The following is a 22,435-nucleotide window of genomic DNA, read 5'->3' on the forward strand; positions in this document are numbered from 1 at the left end:
AAGAACCTGACCTTGACTTCACCCCTCTGAGACTGCATTCTCACGACTGTAAAAGACTAGATTCTTTCTCAAGGCCCTCATAGCTTGGGAATTCTGATTATTAATACCCAGGCAATGGCAGTGGGCAAAAATTATTATATATCACAAATCATTGGTTTTTCTTAGAATGGTAGGTCTTACACATTACAAGAGTTGAAACCCATACAATAACAAGAAAAGTGATCGATGAGTTCCTTTATTTCTGTATTTCTGGGCTTTATGTAGTTGGGATACCTGTCAGTGTGTCAAGGAATATTAACAGCCACAGTGAAAATCAAGCTCCTTTTCAAGGAATGTCCATTTCATAAAGATTTTGGGAGAAGAAAATGTGGACATAAAGCAATAATACAAATTCTGCATAAAATTTGAAAACATGGGGCACCTGGGTGGCTCAGTGGGTTAAAGCCGCTGCCTTCAGCTCAGGTCATGATCCCAGGGTCCTGGGATCGAGCCCCACATCGGGCTCTCTGCTCAGCAGGGAGTCTGTTTCCTCCTCTCTCTCTGTCTGCCTGCCTCTCTGCCTACTTGTGATCTCTCTGTCAAATAAATAAATAAAATCTTAAAAAAAAAAAAAGTTTTAAAATTTGAAAACATGACACTGTAGAGAAAGTTCAAGTTTCTGGTAGGCCTATTACTCATCCGTTCAATCTCTACTATTTCCGTTCTCTGCCTTTAGGAGCATTTTGGTGGAAAACTCTCAAAAATAAATACAACAGGGGCACCTGGGTGGTTCAGTGGGTTAAGCCTCTGCCTTCAGCTCAGGTCATGATCCCGGGGTCCTGGGATGGAGTCCCACATCGGGCTCTCTGTTCAGTGGGAAGCTTGCTTCCCGCCCCTCTCTGCCTGCCTCTCTGCCTACTTGTGATCTCTGCCTGTCAAATAAATAAATAAAATCTTTAAAAATAAATAAATAAATAAATACAACAGATGACTCTTACCATTTAGAAAAGGAGCCAATTTAGATGGGGTTTCAGATTTATATCCTAATAGATCATATTTATAAGTAGATAGATAGAAAAAAATTATTCTACAGTCACATCTCTATCCCTAGGCAGGCAACTCTCAAAAGATGAAGAGCGGGAGCTCTTCATTCTACACAGAGAACCTGGAAGAAGCTGAGAGCCTCTCCATTACGTCCTTCTGCTTAGGGCCCTGGAGCAGTTCTGATCCCTGTTCTCTCCAGATTATTCAGATTTTCCTTTGATTTTCGGAGCTAGACCCAATCTTTCCAACACTTTCTTTCCTGCTTAACCTGGAGTCTGTTTCTATTGCTTAGTCAAAAGTCTGTAGTGTAGGACCACAAGCACCTGCTTCATACCCAGAAGTCATCACCTTATGTGATAAAATGAACTACTCTATTTGCAGGAAGTTAACCAAATGGCAATTTTATTTGGCGTCATTATTTGTGTAGATTTCAGTATAAAACACAAATGACTTTTTAAGTGGAAGGAATCTCACATGTTTTTACCACTGTCCCTTTCCCTTTCCTCCCCCACCTCAACTTACCTTAACTCTCAGTTCATTTTTAGAAAAAACAAAACAGCAACTTACAAAAAGAGTGTTACATATCTAAATTTATTGACTATTGTTTAAGAGGCTGAATACTATAAAACTTTTCCTGGAATGCAGAGCATTTTTAAAGCAGTGAAACTACTTTGTGTGATAATACAGTGATAGATACATGTCATCATACATTTGTCCAAATTCCCAGAATGCACACCACCAGGAGCGAACCCAGGTGCAAACTATGGACTTTAGGTGATGATGACGTGTCCATGCAGGTTCTTCATTGTAATAAATGTCCTGCTCTGAAGGGGAATGTAGAGATCAGGGAGGTCATGCATGTGTGGAAGTAGGAGGCCTATGGGAAATTTTTATATCTTGCTCTCAGTTTTGCTGTGAACCTAACTAAAACTGCTCTAAAATGAAGTCTATTTTAAGAAAACCTTTTTCTAAACTGTAAACAAAGCTCATACTTAATCTATTTCATAATCATAATCATCATCATCAGTGTTGATTCTGATGCTGGAGTGCTCTTCTGGTTTTGGTTTCTTTTTGGTCTCTTTGTTTTTCTCCGTCAGATGTAAGTGATGCTCGCACTGTCTCATGATCTTCTTGGAGGACATCCAGCTCTCCCCTTGTCGTTCAGCTGGTGCAGCACATTGTCCTCCCCTCACATCTGTGCCCTTGGCCTTCAGGATCTCCCTCGCTCTTACGAGACTGCAGGTGCAATTCCACGGATTTCCATCCAGATACAGGTGTCTGAGGCGAGGCAACCCCTCCAAGACTTTGAGGTCTAAGGAAGAAATCCTGTTGTTCCTAAGGTTTAGAACCTGAAGTTTCTTCAGATCCTTGAGCTCCCTCTCAGCAATATCCTGGATGGCATTGCCTTTTAGGTCCAGCCTGGCTAAGGTCCCTGGAAGCCTGCAAAAGCATGGAAACAGGAGGGGAGAGGAAGCCATGACCACCATTTCATATCTACCAAAGCAACTCAGAATAAGCAACACCAGCCTTTTCTGTACCGTTGTGTCCTGGTGGAAGCTAGAAAACAAGCTACATTTTGAAAAATTAAGTCTTCTGTATAGGTCTTTAACCTTTCTCATAGGTCTTGTCTTCTAACCCTCAGAGTGTTCTTGTTCCTAGCCATAAGACTCTCTCATTTCTTGTCTTGTCAAACAGGATCAGGTAAACAAATCGATAAGAAAAAACTTTGCCAATTTTTATGTGGCAAAGGCCATGAGTCCATAATATATAGGAGAAGTAAAAGTATGGAATAAAAACATGAAAAAGTGGGTTCTTCATGAATACAAAAGGCAATGAAAAAAATGATGCAATGCTTTATGTATGAAATTAGAACATGGTTTTGTTTTTAAATTTTAAAATGTATTGCTCCTGAAGGTGTTGGAGGTAAGAACTTAAACTCTGTTGGTGGGAGTGTAACTTGGTACCACCTTGGAAATAATTTGGTAACATGTATGAAATTTAAATATCATCATGCCTTTCAACCTAGGAAATAGTAGAAGCAAACAAAGAGTTATTTACAAATATGTTTGTCACATATTTAATTATATTTATACCAGAAAAAAGGATAAAGACTAATGCCCACTAATTTGGAAATTAAGAGATAATAGACTATTATGTGACAACAAAAATCATGTATTTAAATAATTTTTAAATCATAATTCTAGGAGAAAGCTTTTCTAACTATGACTTGAAAATCCAGAAGCTATAAAAGATCAGTGAATCAAATGATCTTTTTTTCACACACAAAAAATTGTGTATAGCAAAAGACATAAGAAAAGTCAAAAGATAAATGATAAACTGGGGGAAATATCTGCAACTTATAACCCAAAAAGCTAATCTGCCTAATATGTAAAGGACTCTTAAAAGGTGAGAAGAAGGGCGCCTGGGTGGCTCAGTTGGTTGAGAGACTGCCTTCAGCTCAGGTCATGATCCCAGAGTCCCGGGATCGAGTCCTACATCAGGCTCCCATCTCCATGGGGAAGCTGCTTCTCTCTCTGACCCTCCCCCTTCTCATGTTCTATCTCTCATTCTCTCTCTCAAATAAATAAATAAAATATTTTTTTAAAAAAGATGAGAAGAAAAGGTTTTAAAATGAGACTAAAAAATGGGCAAAAGGCATGAATGGAAGTCCACACAAACAGGAAAGCAAAGCCCTTAAGTCTTCAACCATAAGCAGAATAGAGAAATGAAAAACAAAACCACACAGAGATGCCATTTCTCACCTACCAGATTGGCAAAAAAAAAAATTAAAAAAACCTTAATCCTTAGCAATACATTCTGTGGACAAAGCTGTGAAGAAACAGACATTCTCATACATCACTTGGTCGGACATTAAAATGGCATAGCTCCTATGGAGGAAAATTTAGCAAAACCTAATGAAATAACTTGTGCATTTACCCTACCACCCAACCATTTCACTTTGAAGACTATACTCTGTAGATATGACTCAATAAATATAAAACTGCATATGGGCAATTATTATGGTATTATTTATAATAGCAAAAGACTGGAAACAACCCAGTAGTTAAAAAACTACTATGCAGTCCTAAAAAAGAAAGGGACTCATCCCTAAGAATTATTATAAAATGATTTCCAGAAAGTATTGTTAAAGAGGAAAAAGGTAGGAAGTACAATAGGATATATAGTATATCAGTTTTTGTGTAAGAGGGAAATGAGAATATATGTACATATATTTGCTTATGTTGGGTTAAAAAAAGAATGATAACCCAAAAGTGAATAAAAATGGTTACTTATAGGAAGTGTATGCATATGGTTTTAATTTTGAATCACGTTAATGTTTTACATGTTCACAAAATGAAAAAAGTAAAACAGAATCAAGCCCTAAAATTGAACACAAACAGAAACAAGCATATCTAATTAATCAATCAAATGATGATGTTGGTATACAACCACATAAAAGAAAGAAAAAGTACTCAGACTGAATATCCTTCATGGATATATCTAAGCCTTAGACGTTAAGGACGAAAGGATCTGCAAGGAAATTTCTCTTACCATGTTTATTATTCATACTGCCGTTAGTAATGAAATTTTGAAACCTTTTTTTAATGAAGTAAGTAAATATATTCATATCATTAAGAACCAAGATTTCATTGTAAAAGAAAAGATACAAATATAAAATAAGAAAAACCCTCTAAAGTTAAATATGAACTAGAGATATTAATGTGAATTCATCACTTTAAAAATATATATTTTCTAGTTATGCATACTGGAAGGATCTCATAGTAATATTACACCCTAATATCAATGCTACTTCAATAGCCTAAGCACACTGAGCACCCAGATCTTAATTTCAGAATTCCAGTTCCCACTTAAAAGAAGCAAGGCTTCATAGAGAAATGACTGATTCCATGTCTGGGGCAAGATAAGCCAGAACGTCTGAACCAGAATGCAATAGCATGTTCAAAGATTAATGGGACATCCATCAGGATAGCTGCTATTAAAAATCCAGAAAATAGGGGCACGTGGGTGGCTCAGCGGGTTAAAGCCTCTGCCTTCGGCTCAGGTCATGATCCCAGGCTCCTGGGATCAGCCCCGCATCCGGCTCTCTGCTCGGCAGGGAGCCTGCTTCCTCCTCTCTCTCTCTCTGCCTGCCACTCTGCCTACTTGTGATCTCTGTCTGTCAAATAAATAAATAAAATCTTCAAAAAAAAATCCAGAAAATAAAAAGTGTTGAGGACGATGTGGAGAAATTGGAAGCCTTGTGTGCTGTTAGTGGGAATGTAAAATGGCGCTAGCACTATGGAAAACAATATGAGGTGCTTCCCCCCAAAATTGAATATAGAATTACCACATGATCTAGCGATTCCATTTCTGAGTATATACATAGAAGAACTGGAAGCATAATTGGTCTCAAAGAGCTATTTACATACTAAATAATATTATACAATATTTACGTGTTGTATACCCATATTGAATTCACAAGAGCTGAAATGTGGAAGCAATCTGAGTGTCCACTGATGGATGAATGGATAAGCAAGATACAATATGTACGTACCATGCAATATTTAGCCTTAAAAAGGGAGGAAATTCTGGTACATGCTACAACATGAATAAACCTTGAAGACATTGTGCTAAGTGAAAAAAGCCGTAACAAAAAAAGACAACTACTATAATTCCACTTACATGACATATCTAGAATAGTCAAATTCATAGAAACAGAAAGTGTAATAGTGGTTGTCAGGGGCTGGGGGAGGAGGAAATGAGGAGTTGTTTAATGAGTGTGGAGTTTCAGTTTTGCAAAATGAAAAAGTCCCAGAGAACAACTGCACAACAATATGAAGGGATTTAACAATATGGCATTGCACAGTTAAAAACAGTTAAGTAAATTTTATGCGTAATTTATGACAATTTTTTAAAAAGAGAACTAATAAAATCATGTCTCGTGAACAGAGGGACCAGCTTAGAGGGGCTCTCACTAGACAAATTTGGAATAAAATTGAGAATCAAAAGAGACTAGCAACTTTAAGTGACTGTAACATACTGAATAAAGTAAGATCCTTTGGGTCCATTGTAATACTTGGAAAAAGTGGAAAAGGGAAAGAACAATCCTTTATGGTGTTAAGTAGAAAACAAAACTGAATGATCCCAAGTACATGAAAACAAATTATATCTAGACGTGGGCTGTAGTTGAGCAATTATGGATGCTTTCTCATTTGTCAGCACCCAAAGTTTTCAACCTTGAATAGGCATTGCTTTATAATCAGGAAAAAACTTTTTTTTAACTTGTGGATACCAATTTGAAAAATGTCATGCTAATGCCTACTGATAAAAAGTAAAAAAGAGACACAATTGTGAACCTGAACATTTTTCTGCTACTCAACAACCCCATATTAAGTGCCATTCTGTTTGTGAAGATAAGAAGGGGAAAAGTTTTATAGGAAAAAAAAAAGGCCCTTGAAATACCATTCGGATGCTATTTTCATAGAGTGTGAATGTACTGATGCCTTTCGGCAGTCGGTAAAATTTATTGTTCTGGTCCCAGTCATCTGGTGACTATATACTTCACAGTGTATCCTAAGCTATACACCGCATATACATATATATGTATTTATACTTTTGAGTATTCTTTTTTTAAAGATTTTATTTATTTATTTGACAGACAGAGATCATAAGTAGGCAGAGAGGCAGGCAGAGAGGGGGGGGAGGAAGTAGACTCCCTGCTGAGCAGAGATCCCAGATGTGGGGCTTAATTCCAGGACTCTGGGATCATGACCTGAGCCGAAGGCAGAGACTTAACCCACTGAGTCACCCAGATGCCCCTGTGCTTTTGAGTATTCTATAGTCTTATTTACTTAAAGTGACTTCTCCTTGGTTGGAATAAAATTTACCTTAAAAAGTAGACTAATTTACCAGGGCAAATTACTTCATACATTTTAATAATCTGCTAAATTTAGTTTGAAGTCAGTCCCCAGGAAAATGTAATTTTGTGCACATACCAACAGATAGAAGGTAAATCCCCAAAAGTTATACAGAAAAATCTTACGTAGAGCTTTTTTTTTTTTTTTTTTTCAAGAAAAGATGGACTGTTTACAGATAATGTGGCAGGAAGCAAGATTCTGTCACCCTTGAAAGTACAAGGGAGGACAACGGAGAAAAGATATGGTAAAGTAAATTGAGAGTCAAGTCTACTAATTAAGACTTGAGATCTAACTTTGGCTACGTGACTTCAGGTAAGTTATTTAGCTTAAAGCTTCTGATTGTCCACCTTATAGATGAAGGTGCCCAGTACACAGAAATCACATAATAAACGTTAGCTAATGAAAATGAGAAAGCCAAGTTTCCTTTTAAACAAATATGATGATGAGTTCTAGGCTGCAGAGCCAAAATGTGAACCTGTTCTTCCTTTTTTTTTCTTTTGTGTTTTGATGAGCATTATAACCGAAATGACACTGTAAGCGAAATCACCAATATCCTGGTTTTGGGAAATTAGGGCAGTCATTTATGGCTTTGACATAATTTGTCTTTTAAGTCTGATTTATAGAGAAAGGTATCCCTGATTTTAAGACAAACCTGCTTCTAAAAATGTTATTTATTCTTTGAGTCTGTCGCTTTTTAGTGTAAAAAGAGGTACCCCATGTTACCAGTAGATGGCATGGGAGCGTAAGTAAGATAAAATGTTACGCCTTCGGTAGGTTATAGAAAGCTATTCTGGATTTGAATTATCCAAATTGGGAATAAAGATAAGATGATGTAACTTATTGTTGTTTGCCGAATTGCAGATTAGTAAAATAAGAATGAAACAGCACAAGTGAGACCCAGGTCTTAGGTGTTCTAAGTTTTTAAGTGGGTCTAGTGTATTGTTTATAGCAGAGCACATCTCAGGGGTAGGTGATCATGTAGTGGCTAAAATTCCCTGGCTCTGTTAGTTTCTTTCTTTTTTTTTTTTTAATTTTAGTTTTTCAGTGTTATAAGATTCATTGTTTATGCACCACACCCAGTGCTCCGTGCAATAAGTGCCCTCCTTAATACCCACCACCAGGCTCACCCACACCCCACCCCCCCTCCCCTCCAAAACCCCCAGAGTCCACAGTCTCTCATGCTTGGTCTCCCCCTCTGATTTTCCCCAATTCACTTTTCCTTTCCTTCTGCTAACGTCCTCCACATTATTCCCTATGCTCCACAAGTAAGTGAAACCATATGATAATTGACTGTCTCTGCTTGACTTATTTCACTCAGCATAATCTCCTCCAGCCCATTAGTTTCTTCTAACAATATATGTGTTGCTGGAGTGGAGGGGTGTGGGTGGGATGGGGTGGACATTGGGGAGGGTGTGTGCTATGGGGAGTGCTGTGTATTGTGTAAGACCGGTGAATCACAGACCTGTACCCCTGAAATCAATAATATATTCTACGTTAATAAAAAAGAAATTAATTAATTTTTAAAAATTCCCTGGCTCTGCAATTAAGCTGTTGTGTTTAATCTGGACTTTCCCACTTACTGATGATCTGATTTTGAGAAGTCTCTTGATACCTCCTTGATACTTTAACGTTCTAGTCCATAAAATAATAGTTAAAAAGTGTACCTACTTTCACAGGATGGTTGTAAGAAGTAATGGGGAATAACACACGGATATAAATTCACTGTTGAGTTAGTTAGTACTTAATACTAGGTATTATTTTCTATCTCAATACGTATATTGAGGCAAATGTAGTAGACATTTGAATGTATGTGTACCTACAACCATCTGCTATTATTTCCTTGGTGAAATTTAAACTGGAGGATGGTAGGCAAAAAAAGGGATTTGTGATTTGTGGTAAGATACACAGCAACTAGAAGCAAGTTAGGTAAGCAACTGGCAATGGATAGGTTGCCTGTGTTTATAGTTTCTTAATAGGAAACTGAATTTTAAAGTACAATTTTGTGCATGAATAAGACCCATGCAAATAAGAGTGTATTGTTTTAAGCTCATAAATAAAAGTTTTAGCAATCAAAAATTAAAAAACAGTATTGAGTTTTAATGCTTTATGGGAGGAAAATCAAGGAAAAACTTTTCTGGGCCATTCCCATTTTCTAAGTCAAAGAAAAGCTGGGACGTGGGAGGGGGGGGTTGATGAGGAATTTAAAAATCACTTTCTACAAAGAACACATTGCTCTCATAGCTGGCCAATTTCTTTGACTGAACCGACAGTTGTGTTGCTTAATTTAAGCCTCACAGGAAAAGCCCACACTCATCTCATGTCCCTCGCTCATTGTTCTAGCTCATTACTTCTCCAAACTGGCTGCACATTAAATTCATCCGGGAGCTTTTCAAAAATACTGATGCCTGGGCACAAATCCTGGAGTGTCTGCTTTAATTAGTTTGAAGTGAGGCCTGGGCATAAGTATGCTTTTTTCAGAGTTCTCCAGATAATTGTAACATGGAGTCAGATTTGAGAATCATGGCTAACTCAGGCTTGCAATTCTATTATACAGTCCATTGGGCAAAAGCATTGTGCTTTCTGTAGTCACTTAATAAAACACACAAATGCCCTGGCAGGAGTAAATAATTAAGCTACTTTTCACTCATTAAACTTAGCAGGATTACTCAACCAAATGCTTTCTAAAAGCCATCTGAATAGAGCAGTCCCCTGCCTTCACAATTTTGCCAAGGCTCTCACAGCCCATTGAGAATCCTTGATAACAACAGTCACTTCCCAACCTGTTTTAGGAGTTTTTATTCTATATATGATTTGTTTTTCTTGGAGTAGGGGTATATAGTGATAGAAAATAAGACTTGAAACATAGTGGAGAAATTACTGAAATATCAAGTATTAGAGTCCTAATACATTGCATGTTTTTTGCCTTAGGGTCTTTGTATTGGCTGTTCTGTCTAGAACACTTCCCCTGCCAAACAGCTTCACAGCTAAATCTCTCACCTCCTTCCAGTTTTTGCTCAAAGTTTACATTTTCATGAGAGTTACCATGCTTACCCTATTCAAAATTGCAACCAGCCATGCCCACGCTCCTGAACCTGGTAAGCCTGCCCTTTTTTGTTGTTGCTAACTATAACTCCAAACACCATCTCAATGTTACATACTTATACATTCTGTTTCTTATTACTACTTTCCTGCTGGAATTTAGGCTGTATAGAACAAGAAGTTTTATTTTTTACTGCACTGATGTATCCCAAGGGCCTGGCAAAATACATTATTTGTATGCACATGATTATGCATTAAAAATTGACTAATTTCAAATAACCCTCAATATATGTTTTAAAATACTAATTTCCATTATAAAAATTACTTTCTGTTGTTTTGCATTGGGTTACAGTTACCATGCTGTATAATAAAATATCTTTTTTTTCAACTAGAAAAAATGAACATCTGTGCATAGCAAAGATAATTTTTCCTTTTCTCATTGATAACGAAATGAAAATAAGTAAATTGAGTGCCACAGGACTCTAAAGAAGCCAGAAGTTGGTATGTTACTTATGAGTAATTTGATAATGATAATCAACAGAGCAAGGGGTCTTTTTTTTTCCTATTAAGCACCAAAAGGAAAATGAATCCACTGATAGGCATGTATAATTAACCATATTCTCTTTCTAGGAGAATAATAGGGCTTTCTTCTTCTACCATTTTTTAATTTACCTATTTCATGCACGTAGAACGTGGAATAAAGTTTACCTTAAAAAGGATCAGTTAATGTCAACATGTACATTAATTATCAGTTATGACTGGGTGAGGAAACAGGACAGGAGGTTGGGCACAGAGGGAGGGATATTTGGAAAGAGAAATTAAGGGTCAGAGTACGAGGGCATGTATGTGCACATGTGTTTATGAGAGAGACAACCAAAAACACAGGTGAGACCAACACAAATGGGCTTGCATACCCACAGGCAGACAGAGAAATAAGCAGAGCCATGTTTAAGTCCTTTAAAGAGCTCAGTGCTGAGAAGCATATGAGACCTCCAAATATATAATTCAAAATAAATACAAGATTAGATCATACACTTGTGATTTTTTTTCATAACTGCTATTTCAATGCTGTTAAAAATGTAAATATCTTACTACATTTCCCCTTCATTTCTTTCTCGTAACCTTGTTTTGCTAGTGGCTAAGCACCCAGTCTCCCTGTTGCTGGTCCCAGGCCACATACTTAAGAAGACATATTTAAAAACCAAGATCTTGTATAAGAAAGATCCCCATATTACATGTAATAGCATACTTCGCCAAAGCAGCATTGCCTATTTTCAACATAGATCTCACTTGCTGGTGTCTTATCCAACAAGTAAGATAAATTAAGTGGGTGCAGGATTTAGTTTGAGGGCTGGAGATTCCAATACCCTGTCTACAGTCTCTACCTTTGAGCTCTCGGGCACCCTTGATCAGGTCATTTATGTTTGTCCTAGTTTTTATTTCTTGCTTGTCTAATGTGCTTCATTGCCCCGATCTTCAGAAAACATTCAAAGTAGTCACCATAAATAATAACTCCCACTCACCTCAGAGGTATAGACAACAGCAGGTTCTGCTCCAAGGCCAGGTTGGAGAGCTGGGAACACATCTGCAGGGCTCCAGCTTCGAACAAGCTAACAATGTTGTTGTCCAGAAACAAGTGTTTCAAGTCTCGGAGGTCCTGGAAGTCTTGCGCTGTAACTCTCTGAATCAGATTATTGCTAATGTCGAGTTTTTGTAGTTTCGCTGGTAGTCTGAGGGGCAACATTTGAACCTGATTTTGGGACAGCTCAAGAGTAGTTAAATTGGCAAGTATCTGTGCCCCGTCAATGGAGGAGAGTGAGTTTTCTGACAGATAAAGATGGGAGAGATGCTCCAAGTGTTTCATATCTCGAAAACTTACCACTTTGAGCTGGTTTCTCTCCATTTTTAAAGAGAGCAGCGATTTGGGCAGATTAATAGGAATTTTAGTCAGAAAGTTACCACTGAAGCTGAGAAATTGCAGACTGGAGAGAAGTGAAGAAGTTGGCTGGTATAAGATGGAGTCTGTTATTCTCCATGCTCATGCGTTTTAGGTGGGGAAGTGCCAGCGGTCCAGCTACAGATTCAATATTGTTGTCATCTAACACCAAACTCTGCAAACTGACAAGAGAGGAGACTGTGGTGGGAGACAGAGAAGAGATCATGTTGTTTTTAAGTTCAAGGATTTTTAATTTCTTCAGTCCTTCAAAATCGGATCCATGTAGGACATATATTGAATTATCATTTAGTTTTAACACTTCAAGACTGGCTGGGAGAATCCTGGGGACTTGTCTTAACTTATTTTTCCAGAGTTCCAAGGTCTTCAAGGTACTCAGAGTTTTGAAAGTGTCATTTTCTACTGACTCTGTTCCACTAGCCAGCAGAATAAAATCTTCCAAAGCCAGCATTCGGGTGAAGCTGGACATCTGCAAAAAAGTCAGGGATGGGTCACAAAGAGGAGAAAAGCAGTAAATTAAGATTATTGTGGGGGAAAAACACTCTACACATTATCATTTAATACTAATGATACTTCAGATTTCTCTTCAAGATCTATTTAAAATTATCTCTTAGAAAAGGATGGAAACTCAGGTCCTGACTTTTTAAAGTTTATTTCAGAGAAAGAGAGAGAGATTGAGAGCATGAGCAGGGGAGGAGGCAGTGGGGGAAGAAGAGGGAGAAGCAGATTCCCTGCTGAGCAGGGAGCCTGATACGGGGCTCAATCCTATGATCCTGGGATCATGACCTAAGCTGAAGGCAGCTGCTTAACTGACTGAGCCACCCAGGTGCCCCATGACTATTTTTTTTTAAGATTTTATTTTTAAGTAGTCTCTACACCCAACCTGGGGATTCAACTCACAATCCCGAGATCAAGAGTTGTATGATCCACTGATTGAGCCAGCCTGGTGCCCCAGGTCCCGACTATTTTTTATTTATGATTGCTAACAGTCTAAAATATCAAATATACGTTAGGACATTCACACAGTATTGGTATACATAATATTAGCCAACTTTTGCTATGTAGTCTCTGACCCAGCAAGTTTATTTCTAGCCAGAAGTGCTTACAAGTTGCACAGTGATTTGTACAATAGAATGCTCTTTGTGGCATCATCTTACAATAGCCCAGAATGGGAATGATCTGGAAATTGCTGTCTTCATTTTTCATTGTTTAGATGATTTTTTAATGTTATAAATTACATTTAAAAATTTTTAAGGATTAAAAGTAAAAAATTTAAATGTCCTAGACACTGCTGTCACTAGGATGGGCCTATCTGAGAAATATTTTCAACTATATTATAGTTAGTAAAACTAGCCTAGTCTCCCTCTTCCCTACCCCTCAATTTGCTCTTCACTGATGAAAAAGATCCAGGAAGAAACAAACAGGATACATGTGTCTCCATGTCTGAGAGCAAAGATTCCATTTGGCATATATCCCAGACCTAATCTACTCTTCTTTTAGCTTTTAGAAATGATCAGATCTGATATACTTTCTCCATGGGTTGCAAGTTCAAGCACTCCTATCCTTCCACATATCTGTCAACCTCCTACCTTGCCATCTAGGTCTTCTCCAGGATGACGTAATCCTTGGTATTTAGTTCTTAGAGTAAGAACATCTCTAGGCAGAAAGAGGAATTGTTCCAGGTTTTCTTCAGCTTGATGAAAATTCACAAAATTTTCAGTCTGGTTTAGAATTCAATTGAGCTAAAATTTTCAATGTACAGGGTGCCTGGGTGGCTCAGTCAGTTTAGCATCTGCCTTCAGCTCAGGTCATGATACTAGGATCCTAGGATCCAGCCGTGTTGGGCTCCCTGCTCCCGGGAGACCTTTCTTCTCCCTCTTCCTCTGCCACTCCCCCTGCTTGTGTTCTCTCTCTCTCTCTCTCAAATAAATAAATAAATAAATAAAATCTTTAAACATTTTTTTCCAATGCACAGTTTTATGTCTTACTATCTACAGTTTTTGAATGTTTGACTTAATTATGCAGTTGAGCCCTTCTGCAATACTAATGCATGATTAACACATTCAAGGTGGGTTAATTTTGCACCACATATTTATTAAAGGTACTTATATCCTAGGAGGACATGTGATGTGAATTATGGTATATTTTAAAGCTTCTCCTAATATGATACTCCATTAGAAGAATCTCATGTTAAAATTTCCATACACAGATGTTTTTAATCATAAAAGTTTGGCAGCTGCCTTCGTTTGTACATTGCTGCTAACACCTGATCTTCTCTTAATGATTAGTCAGATGTGTTAGGTAGTCCTAGTCCCAATATTAATAGTATTTTTTCTTGCATTTGTTGACTATCTACAGGTGCCAAGTGCTTTTTGTTAAAAACAACAACAACAACAAAAACCAAAAAAAAAAACCACCTTACACACAAGTCCCAAATGGAGTCATTTGTCCCCACCCATGACAGCAAAGACTTAATTACAGTTTTAACCTCTCTTAAGAATGTGAACTTTAATAGTCAACCTGAAATTTCCTGATCAGCATTAGTGACATAATCATCATTATAAAAAACCTGCCCTTCCCTTATTGTCAAAAGGAACTTGACCTGACCTGAAACCATCCTTACTTACTGTTTTCTCAGTAACTCCCTTGCTCCACCCTAAAATCCTCCCATTTGATACAGCTTCTGGGAGCATAGCTCTGCCTGCTAGAGGAGATGCTGCCTGATTCATGAATCGCTTACTTATTAGATCTTCCAAGGTACTTAGTTGAATTTTGTTTATTAACAGTACACTATCACTAATTCTTCTAATAACCCTGCAGGTTTGCTAACATCAAACTTGAAAGAGTTGAGGATTTCAACAAGGTCTGCTGAACTCTAAACAGACTGAACTCTTAACTCTAAACTCTTTCTTCCTCAACTTACCATTTTCTATTGCATCTGGTCTACAACTAATGTTTTTCAAAAAAGACAAAATCTAGACATAAATCATAGAGGTTTAGAAAAGCAGAAATTTTGGAGATTATCTCATTCAAATCTCCCATTTAAGGGATGAAGAATTTCAGCCTCCCCACCAAAAATGAAAAGACCTGCCCAAGACTCTTCTTTAATACACTTTTCATTTCAAAGTGCCCTTTCTAAGCTTTCTTGTATATAAAGTTAGAAAAGACTCTAGACATAGATCTTCACTTCTTAGATTGCTGATCTTCCATAAGAACTTGATGCTATTAATAGTTCCACTTTTGTCTGAGTGACTACAAACCCTAAAAGATTGCTGAGTATGCAGCAAGTCTCAGGGGTAACATGGATCCAAATGGGCAGTTTATCTGGGGACTGGACAAAGTGTCATATCAGAGCTTCAATTTGTCTTCATTTCTACTCGTCAAGTGTACAGACTGGTGTAAACCATTGACAGAGTTCATGTTCTTAACAGAATTTTCTTTTAGTAAGCATAGAGACCTTTCTTTTTTCTTTCTGTCAGTCAATGCAGATTACTTTGGGTTATTATTAATTAAAATGGTTACCATCTTTTTGGAATACCTGGCTGGCTCAGTTGGAGGAGCATGCGACTCTTGATCTTGGGGTTGTGAGTTGGAGCCCCACATTGGGTGTAGACATTACCTAAAAATAAAATCTTTAAAAAATGGCTACCATTTTCTAAGTATTTACTATGGTTATCTTTATAAAGTCCTGTGTGTAAGCATGATTATTCCTTTTTTGGAAAAGGAAACTGAGGCTTGAGAAGATAAAATATCTGGTCTAAGTATATCTTGCTAGCAAGTGGAAAAATTGAGCCTCCAACCCAGATTTATCTCATGCCAACACACATATTGTTATTTTAACCTCACTCCTATGACATGCATTTAGCAGAAGAATATAGAATTCTGACACCACAAACAGTGGGGAAGATGCTTATTTTCAACTTTTCAGTTGAATTTACAGAGCTGAAAAAGGAAAATAATTCTGCTAGACCGGTTTTTCCATTTCCCTGGACTAAGCTGAACTGTGCTCAGGAGATGTAAAAAAGAGATGCTTTTGCCCTCGAGCTAACCTTGAGGCTATGTGAGTTTTTTCAATGTTGCTTAAAAAGCAAGGCAAGTAGGGCTTGGTGTTAATGATTAAGTGTAGGAAGTTTAACTAAGTATAATTCCTGCCACACATTTTTACAGTTTAGTGAACCTAAGATATATGTAGATAAAAGTTATAATAAAATTCAAAAAATGAAAAAGAAGCAAGAAAAGTGAAACGAGGTAGACCAGGAAAGCAAGGCCTGCTGGCTTCCTCATGAAAGGCTTTGTTTCTAGTTTCTTCTGGGTGGGTCCTGCTGCAAGCATTAGAGGGCCACAAACCTTTCTTGGGTTGCTTCTGGGTTCAATGTCCACATGATAACAAAAATACCCCCATAGTTAGAGGCTCAGACCTGTGTGCACCAAGCCAGTAAGTAAAACAATATTGGAACATTTTTTCTGGTCATCAATATACTTGTTCTCTGTAAATAATTTTAAAATTCTGGCAAGTATGGAGAGAATATAAAAATAGTCCATAATCCTCCCACTTGGTGATCAAGTCTGTTTATGTTTCCTACCCAGGAGGAATCTGAAGTAGCTTCTCCCCTTCCACTGAAGATGTAAAGAACAATCATTTTAATTGACTGCCATCATAAAGGCATTCCTATTTGTCCTCTAAACGTAGGAGCCAAAACTGTAAAACTGTTACAAGAAAATACAGACATAAATTTTCATGACCTTGGGTTTGATAAAAGCTATCTTAGATATGACACCAAAAGCTAAAGTGACATACACAAAGAATAGTCAATGGGACTTACTGGAAATTAAAAACCTGTGCTTCAAAGGACACCATTAAGAAAATGAACAACAGCAGGGGCACCTGGGTGGCTCAGTGGGTTAAAGCCTCTGCCTTCGGCTCGGGTCATGATTCCAGGGTCTTGGGATCGAGCCCCACATCGGGCTCTCTGCTCAGCAAGGAGTCTGCTTCCTCCTCTCTCTCTCTGCCTACTTGTGATCTGTCTGTCAAATAAATAAATAAAATCTTTAAAAAAAAAAAAAAAAGAAAATGAACAACAGCAACAACAAACAACCATAGGATGGGAGAAAATTTTCTCAAATAATAGATCTGATAGGAGATTTGTATTTAGAAAATACAAAGGACTCTTACAACTCAAAAATGAAAAGACAAAGATCCCAATTTCAAAAAAATGGGCAAAGGATTCATAGAGACATTTTCCCCAAAAAAGACATCAAGTGGTGAATTAGTGCGCAAAAAGATGCTCAACATCATTAACCTCTAGTGATAGAAAAGTCAAACCACAGTGAGATTCTAACAGACACTCACTAGAATGGTTATGATCCAAAAAAATGATAATAAGTGTTGGCAGGAATGTGGAGAAATCAGACCCATCATACATTACTCTAGGAATACAAAACAATGGAGCCACTTTGGAAAAACAGTCTGGCAGTTCCTCAGAATGTGAAACAGAGTTACCATATTACCCAGAGATCCCACTCTTAGATATATACTCAAGGCAGATGAAAATATATGTCCACACAAAAACTTGTACATGAATGTTCTTTGGAGCATAATATCCAAAGAGAGGAAACAATCCAAGTGTCCACCAACTGACGAATGGATAAACAAAATGTGGTATATACATTAAGATGGAACATTATTTAGTTTTTAAAAGGAAGGAACTTCTGAAATATGCTACAACTTGGATGAACCTTGAGGGCATTATTTTAAGTGAAAGAAGCCAGCGACAAGAGACCACAGGTTTAGGGGGAAAGATTGACTTCAGTTTGGGGCATGTTATTTTGAGATGATATACATACATGAAGAGGTCCAATAGGGAGCTGGATAAGTCTGAAACATGGGAGGAAGGCATGAATTAGAAATTCAGTTATGGGAGCCATCGTTACTTACATAAAGTGAAGTCACCTAAGTAGACTGTACATAGTAAGAAATGGAATGGCTGAGGACCGAGACTCCCCGGAGAAGCCAAAAACATAAGGGGCAGGGGAAGAAAAGAAACCTACAAAAATGGCAGAAAAGAGCTATCAGAAAGGAATCATAAGGACATAAAAGTGTGGTGCCATGGGAGGCAAAAGAGTAAGAATTTCAAGAAATAGAAGTGACCCAATATCTTAGAAGGAATAGTGGTTTAACTGTTTGGAGTAGGTAGAAACCAGACAGTGGTGAATTAAAGAATAAATAGGAGGGGCGCCTGGGTGGCTCAGTGGGTTAAGCTGCTGCCTTCGGCTCAGGTCATGATCTCAGTCCTGGGATCGAGTCCCGCATCGGGCTCTCTGCTCAACAGGGGGCCTGCTTCCCTCTCTCTCTCTCTGCCTGCCTCTCTGCCTACTTGTGATCTCTTTCTGTCAAGTAAATAAATAAAATCTTTAAAAAAAAAAAGAATAAATAGGAGGTAAACTAGAGACAGTAAGTACAGAGTATCCTTTTACGGAGTTTTGCAAGTAAAGAGAGACAGTAGCAGGAAAAGACAAAGAGAGTTAAAATTATTTTATTTTGTTTTATTTTAAACATTTATTTATTTATTTGAGATTTATTTATTTATTTATTTATTTATTTAAGTGGTGGGGAGAGGGCAAGAGAGAATCTCAAGCAGATTCCCCACTGAATGTGGAGCCAGATGCAAGGCTCAATCCCACAACCCTGAGATCATGACGTGAAATAAAATCAAGAGTCGGACATGCAACCAGCTGAGCCACTCAGATGCCCCCAAATAATTTTATTTTTATTGTAATGAAAGGGGTCTGTCTATTTATAAGCTGGAACAAGGCACTAGTAAGGAAAGTGAAACTGAAGATATGGGTGTGGAGAGAAGGATGGAGCAAGCTTCAGGGAGAGGCAGAGAGGATGGACTCTGGGGATGTGGGACACTGCCTTGAGCAGAAGAAGGGAGATCTCATCCTCTCTGTCTGGAGGAAAGAGTTTGCAGAACTGAATGGAGACAAGTTAGTCCACAGTGAGCAGAAGCTGAGTTTTGTTAGGATTAGTCAATAAAATGGGAAGCCAATCATGGGTGAGAATGAGGATAGTAGAGATTGAGAACATAACCCAAACTGTACTGAAGTTTTGGAAGATATTGGTGGAATGTAGAAAAGCCTGACCAAGCAGAATTGAAAGGACCAATGACACTTAAGACCCAGATGAGGTCAGAGACTTTAAATTTGCAGTATTTCTACAAATTTGTGACTGTTCCAAACCACACACTTATACAGACATATGTGTAGAGAGGTGGTGTGACCCTCTCCAGTGGCATCAGGGTATCTAGGTATAAGAGAAACAAGAGAAAAGGATCACCATTATCTAAGACTAAGTCTTTGCGGGATAGGTGTTGAGATAATTTATTTGGGGGATACAGAAAAAAGGGGAGGCATGGGAAAGAAGATGATAGGAAATAAACTAATGATCTGAGAAAAACGGGTTGATGTAGGGTTAGAAGTCTCGGTGAGGTGACAAGCGAAGTACAGAATATGGCAGCTGAAAGCAAGGAAGATAACGATCAGAGAATGGGGGAATTGGAGATTTCTGAGTGGAGGAGTTTCGGTATAATGATTATGATATCACCAAGTCGGTGGCTGTGGTGAAGTGGAAACGTAGATGGATACTTTATTATCAGGTCAGAGAATTCTTATGAGCTAGGACAATGCACCCTGGCGGCACCAAGGAGATGCAGGGCTCAGGATAGAAAGCAAGACCAGAAGCCAGGAGGGAAGGGGCTGAGGCACAGTATGAAACAAAGGAAGAAGAAACAAGGAGTGCTACAGTCCGATGGCATGCACCTCAAACAAGCAGGCAGCTTTACAGATGAATGGGTAATGAAGGCCCTCATGTCTCAAGGGCAGGAACTGTGAATTTTTCATCTTTTATCCCTAGTCTCAAACACAGCATTCACAGTCCCAAACACAAATTAGCTGAAGAAGTAATAGAAACATTTTAAATTGTGAGGTGTTTGCATGTATATGTGTAGGATATACACGTGCATTCGTATGTGGCGTGTGCATATATGTATATGTGCGTATATATATGTATATGTGTGTGTACCTATGTGTGTAATTTCTATTGCTTTAATCTGAAAATATTCTAAGGTTTATTTCTTGGAATACAGGTACCTGATTCTGTAGAACATACATCATATTCACCAAAGACAGCTAAAAGAGATGTATTATTGCTTAGAGCCTTTTATTTCCTTCCCCAAACAATCCTGTCTTTCATCAACCTCTCTGCTGAAACTGTCCTTCCAAGAGACCATGAACTGGGTTGAAGTCAGGGAAGAGGCAATATTGCCGTTCAGTGAACATAAACCAATGCGCTCATTCGATAACTGAATCTGATCAGAGGTGTAATTTCATCTTCCTGGTTGCAAAGTAATGATGTAGGATCATTACTGGGCTTAGCTCACACTTCAGCTCTGGGCATCTCAGGCCTCCAGAGCAAATATTTAAGCATCTTACTACTGGATTACAGGAGGAGAGTCCACATATCCACTAGGCAATTTTGCTTATTGAGCCTTGAAATCAATACCATTACCACATACTTAAAACTCTCCATGTTTAGGTGCACCTACATTCGAATTTCTTAACCAGACGAAAAGGGATGGTGTCTCTATGTGGAGGGAAATTACAGCCACCTGTGGACTCTCTGCACCTGTCCCACAGAGATGTATTTCCTTCTCTTGGGATTTGGTTCAAGGAGGCAAGAGCAGTGACCAGTAAAGACAAAATCAGATTGACTTTTCCAGGTAAAAAGAGTCCGGGATCACCAATCTAACCCAAATATCTTACTTCACAAAGATAGAAAGTGAGGCCCAGGGATTTTTTTTTTTTTAAGTGTTTGTTTAAGATGATTATATCTCTGGCTAGGGGGAAAGCTAGGATAAGGACACTTGTCTCTCTATAGCTTCAAAATACCAAAGGCCAAAACCAAAATTCCTTTGTATTATAAAAGCCAGACAAATCTATAGCATTTTTTGCACTCTGACTAGCTTGGCATAAATGTAAAAGTCAAAATTAGAAGTTCATAGAACAGGGGCGCCTGGGTGGCTCAGCATCTCCCTTCGGCTCAGGTCATGGTCCCAGGGTCCTGGGATCAAGCCCCATATCTGGCTCCCTGCTCAGTGGTGTGCCTGCTTCTCCCCTGCCTGCTGTTCCCCCTGCTTGCCCTTGCTCTCTGTCTTACTCGCTCTCTCTGTGTCAAATAAATAAATAAAAATCTTTAAAAAAAAAAAAGAAGTTCATAGAACAAGTACTGCAATAACATGCCAAATCAAAAACACGTATTTCCTCCGTAAATGTTTCTACAAAGCCCCTGATGTCTGGCACATATGTAGGGTCTGCTACAAATAATTCTCACATGCTGGGGTTCATCTGGATAGCCTTACAATGCTCTAAGGATCACCTGCTTTCTATGGTACAAACAAAACTCCTTTCTCATCCCCTGAAAGCACTCATTGTCAATTCCAAGGATAGCGGGTAGCCATTGGCTCTCAAGTTCTCTTTGTTAAGAAAGAGCCACTTCTTGGGACGCCTGGGTGGCTCAGTGGGTTAAAGCCTCTGCCTTCGGCTCAGGTCATGATCCCAGAGTCCTGGGATCGAGCCCCACATGGGGCTCTCTGGTCTGCGGGGAGCTTGCTTCCTCTTCTCTCTCTGCCTGCCTCTCTACCTACTTGTGATCTCTGTCAAGTAAGTAAATAAAATCTTAAAAAAAAAAAAAAGAAAAGAAAAAGAAAGAAAGAGCCACTTCTTTACTTCTACTTTGCAACAACGTAATTACATTTTTACAATAGTAGAAACTGAAATAAAACATCATGAATGATAGATTCTGACTGTTTTTGACTGAGTCTCTAAAAAGAAATACCCAGAGGCATATATATCTCTCAGGAGTAAAGGGCAAGCAGATAGTTAGTCCAAAGATCCAAACTTGATAACCATCACTTTTAAGGGCTGATCATTTAAATCAAGCCTCACAGCCCCACCGTCCCCACTCACCCTGCCTCAAAAAATAAGACTGAGGCAACTTGAGCATGGAATGGTTACCTGAAGGTGTGGAATTTTGCTGTGGCTAATGTAGAGCTTCTTGGTGGTGGAAGGAAGAGTGGACGGCACCTCTGTTAGCCTGTAGCATTGCACTGACTGCAGGGAATCACAGCTACATCGGCTGGGACAGGTGGGATGGAAACCATCACTAAGAGAAAGCAAAACAAGGAAAGCATAAAGCAGATGCATCTTCCCAAACGAGGCCTCCCAGGCAGCAGGCGAGTGTTTAGGGGATGTCCCACTCTTTATACTGGGAAATCTGATAATAGAATCTTATGAATGTGTACTCTGTCAATGTAAGAGGACAGGAAAGAAAAAAATTCTCAATTCGCCTGGGTTAAAATGTTAGCAACCATCACAAAGGGCTTAAACATTGATAAGCTGCCTTAATATTTGTAGGTGAGCAAAACCCTCTGTTATTTATGGCTTG

At 38.4% G+C, this 22,435-nt stretch overlaps 1 protein-coding gene across 1 annotated transcript; it reads right to left on the reverse strand.

The window, feature by feature from the left end:
- Positions 1–1,848: 1,848 nt before the first annotated feature.
- Positions 1,849–22,194, reverse strand: LOC123942758 (nephrocan-like). The gene is given in 4 exon segments (XM_046006914.1): positions 1,849–2,463; positions 11,504–11,962; positions 11,964–12,403; positions 22,006–22,194. Coding segments are annotated over 4 exon segments (1,536 nt in total). The 3' UTR covers positions 1,849–2,015.
- Between the last annotated feature and the right edge of the window lie 241 nt (positions 22,195–22,435).

Source organism: Meles meles, chromosome 5, assembly GCF_922984935.1.
Source record: "Meles meles chromosome 5, mMelMel3.1 paternal haplotype, whole genome shotgun sequence".
NCBI classification, from domain to species: Eukaryota; Metazoa; Chordata; class Mammalia; order Carnivora; family Mustelidae; genus Meles; species Meles meles.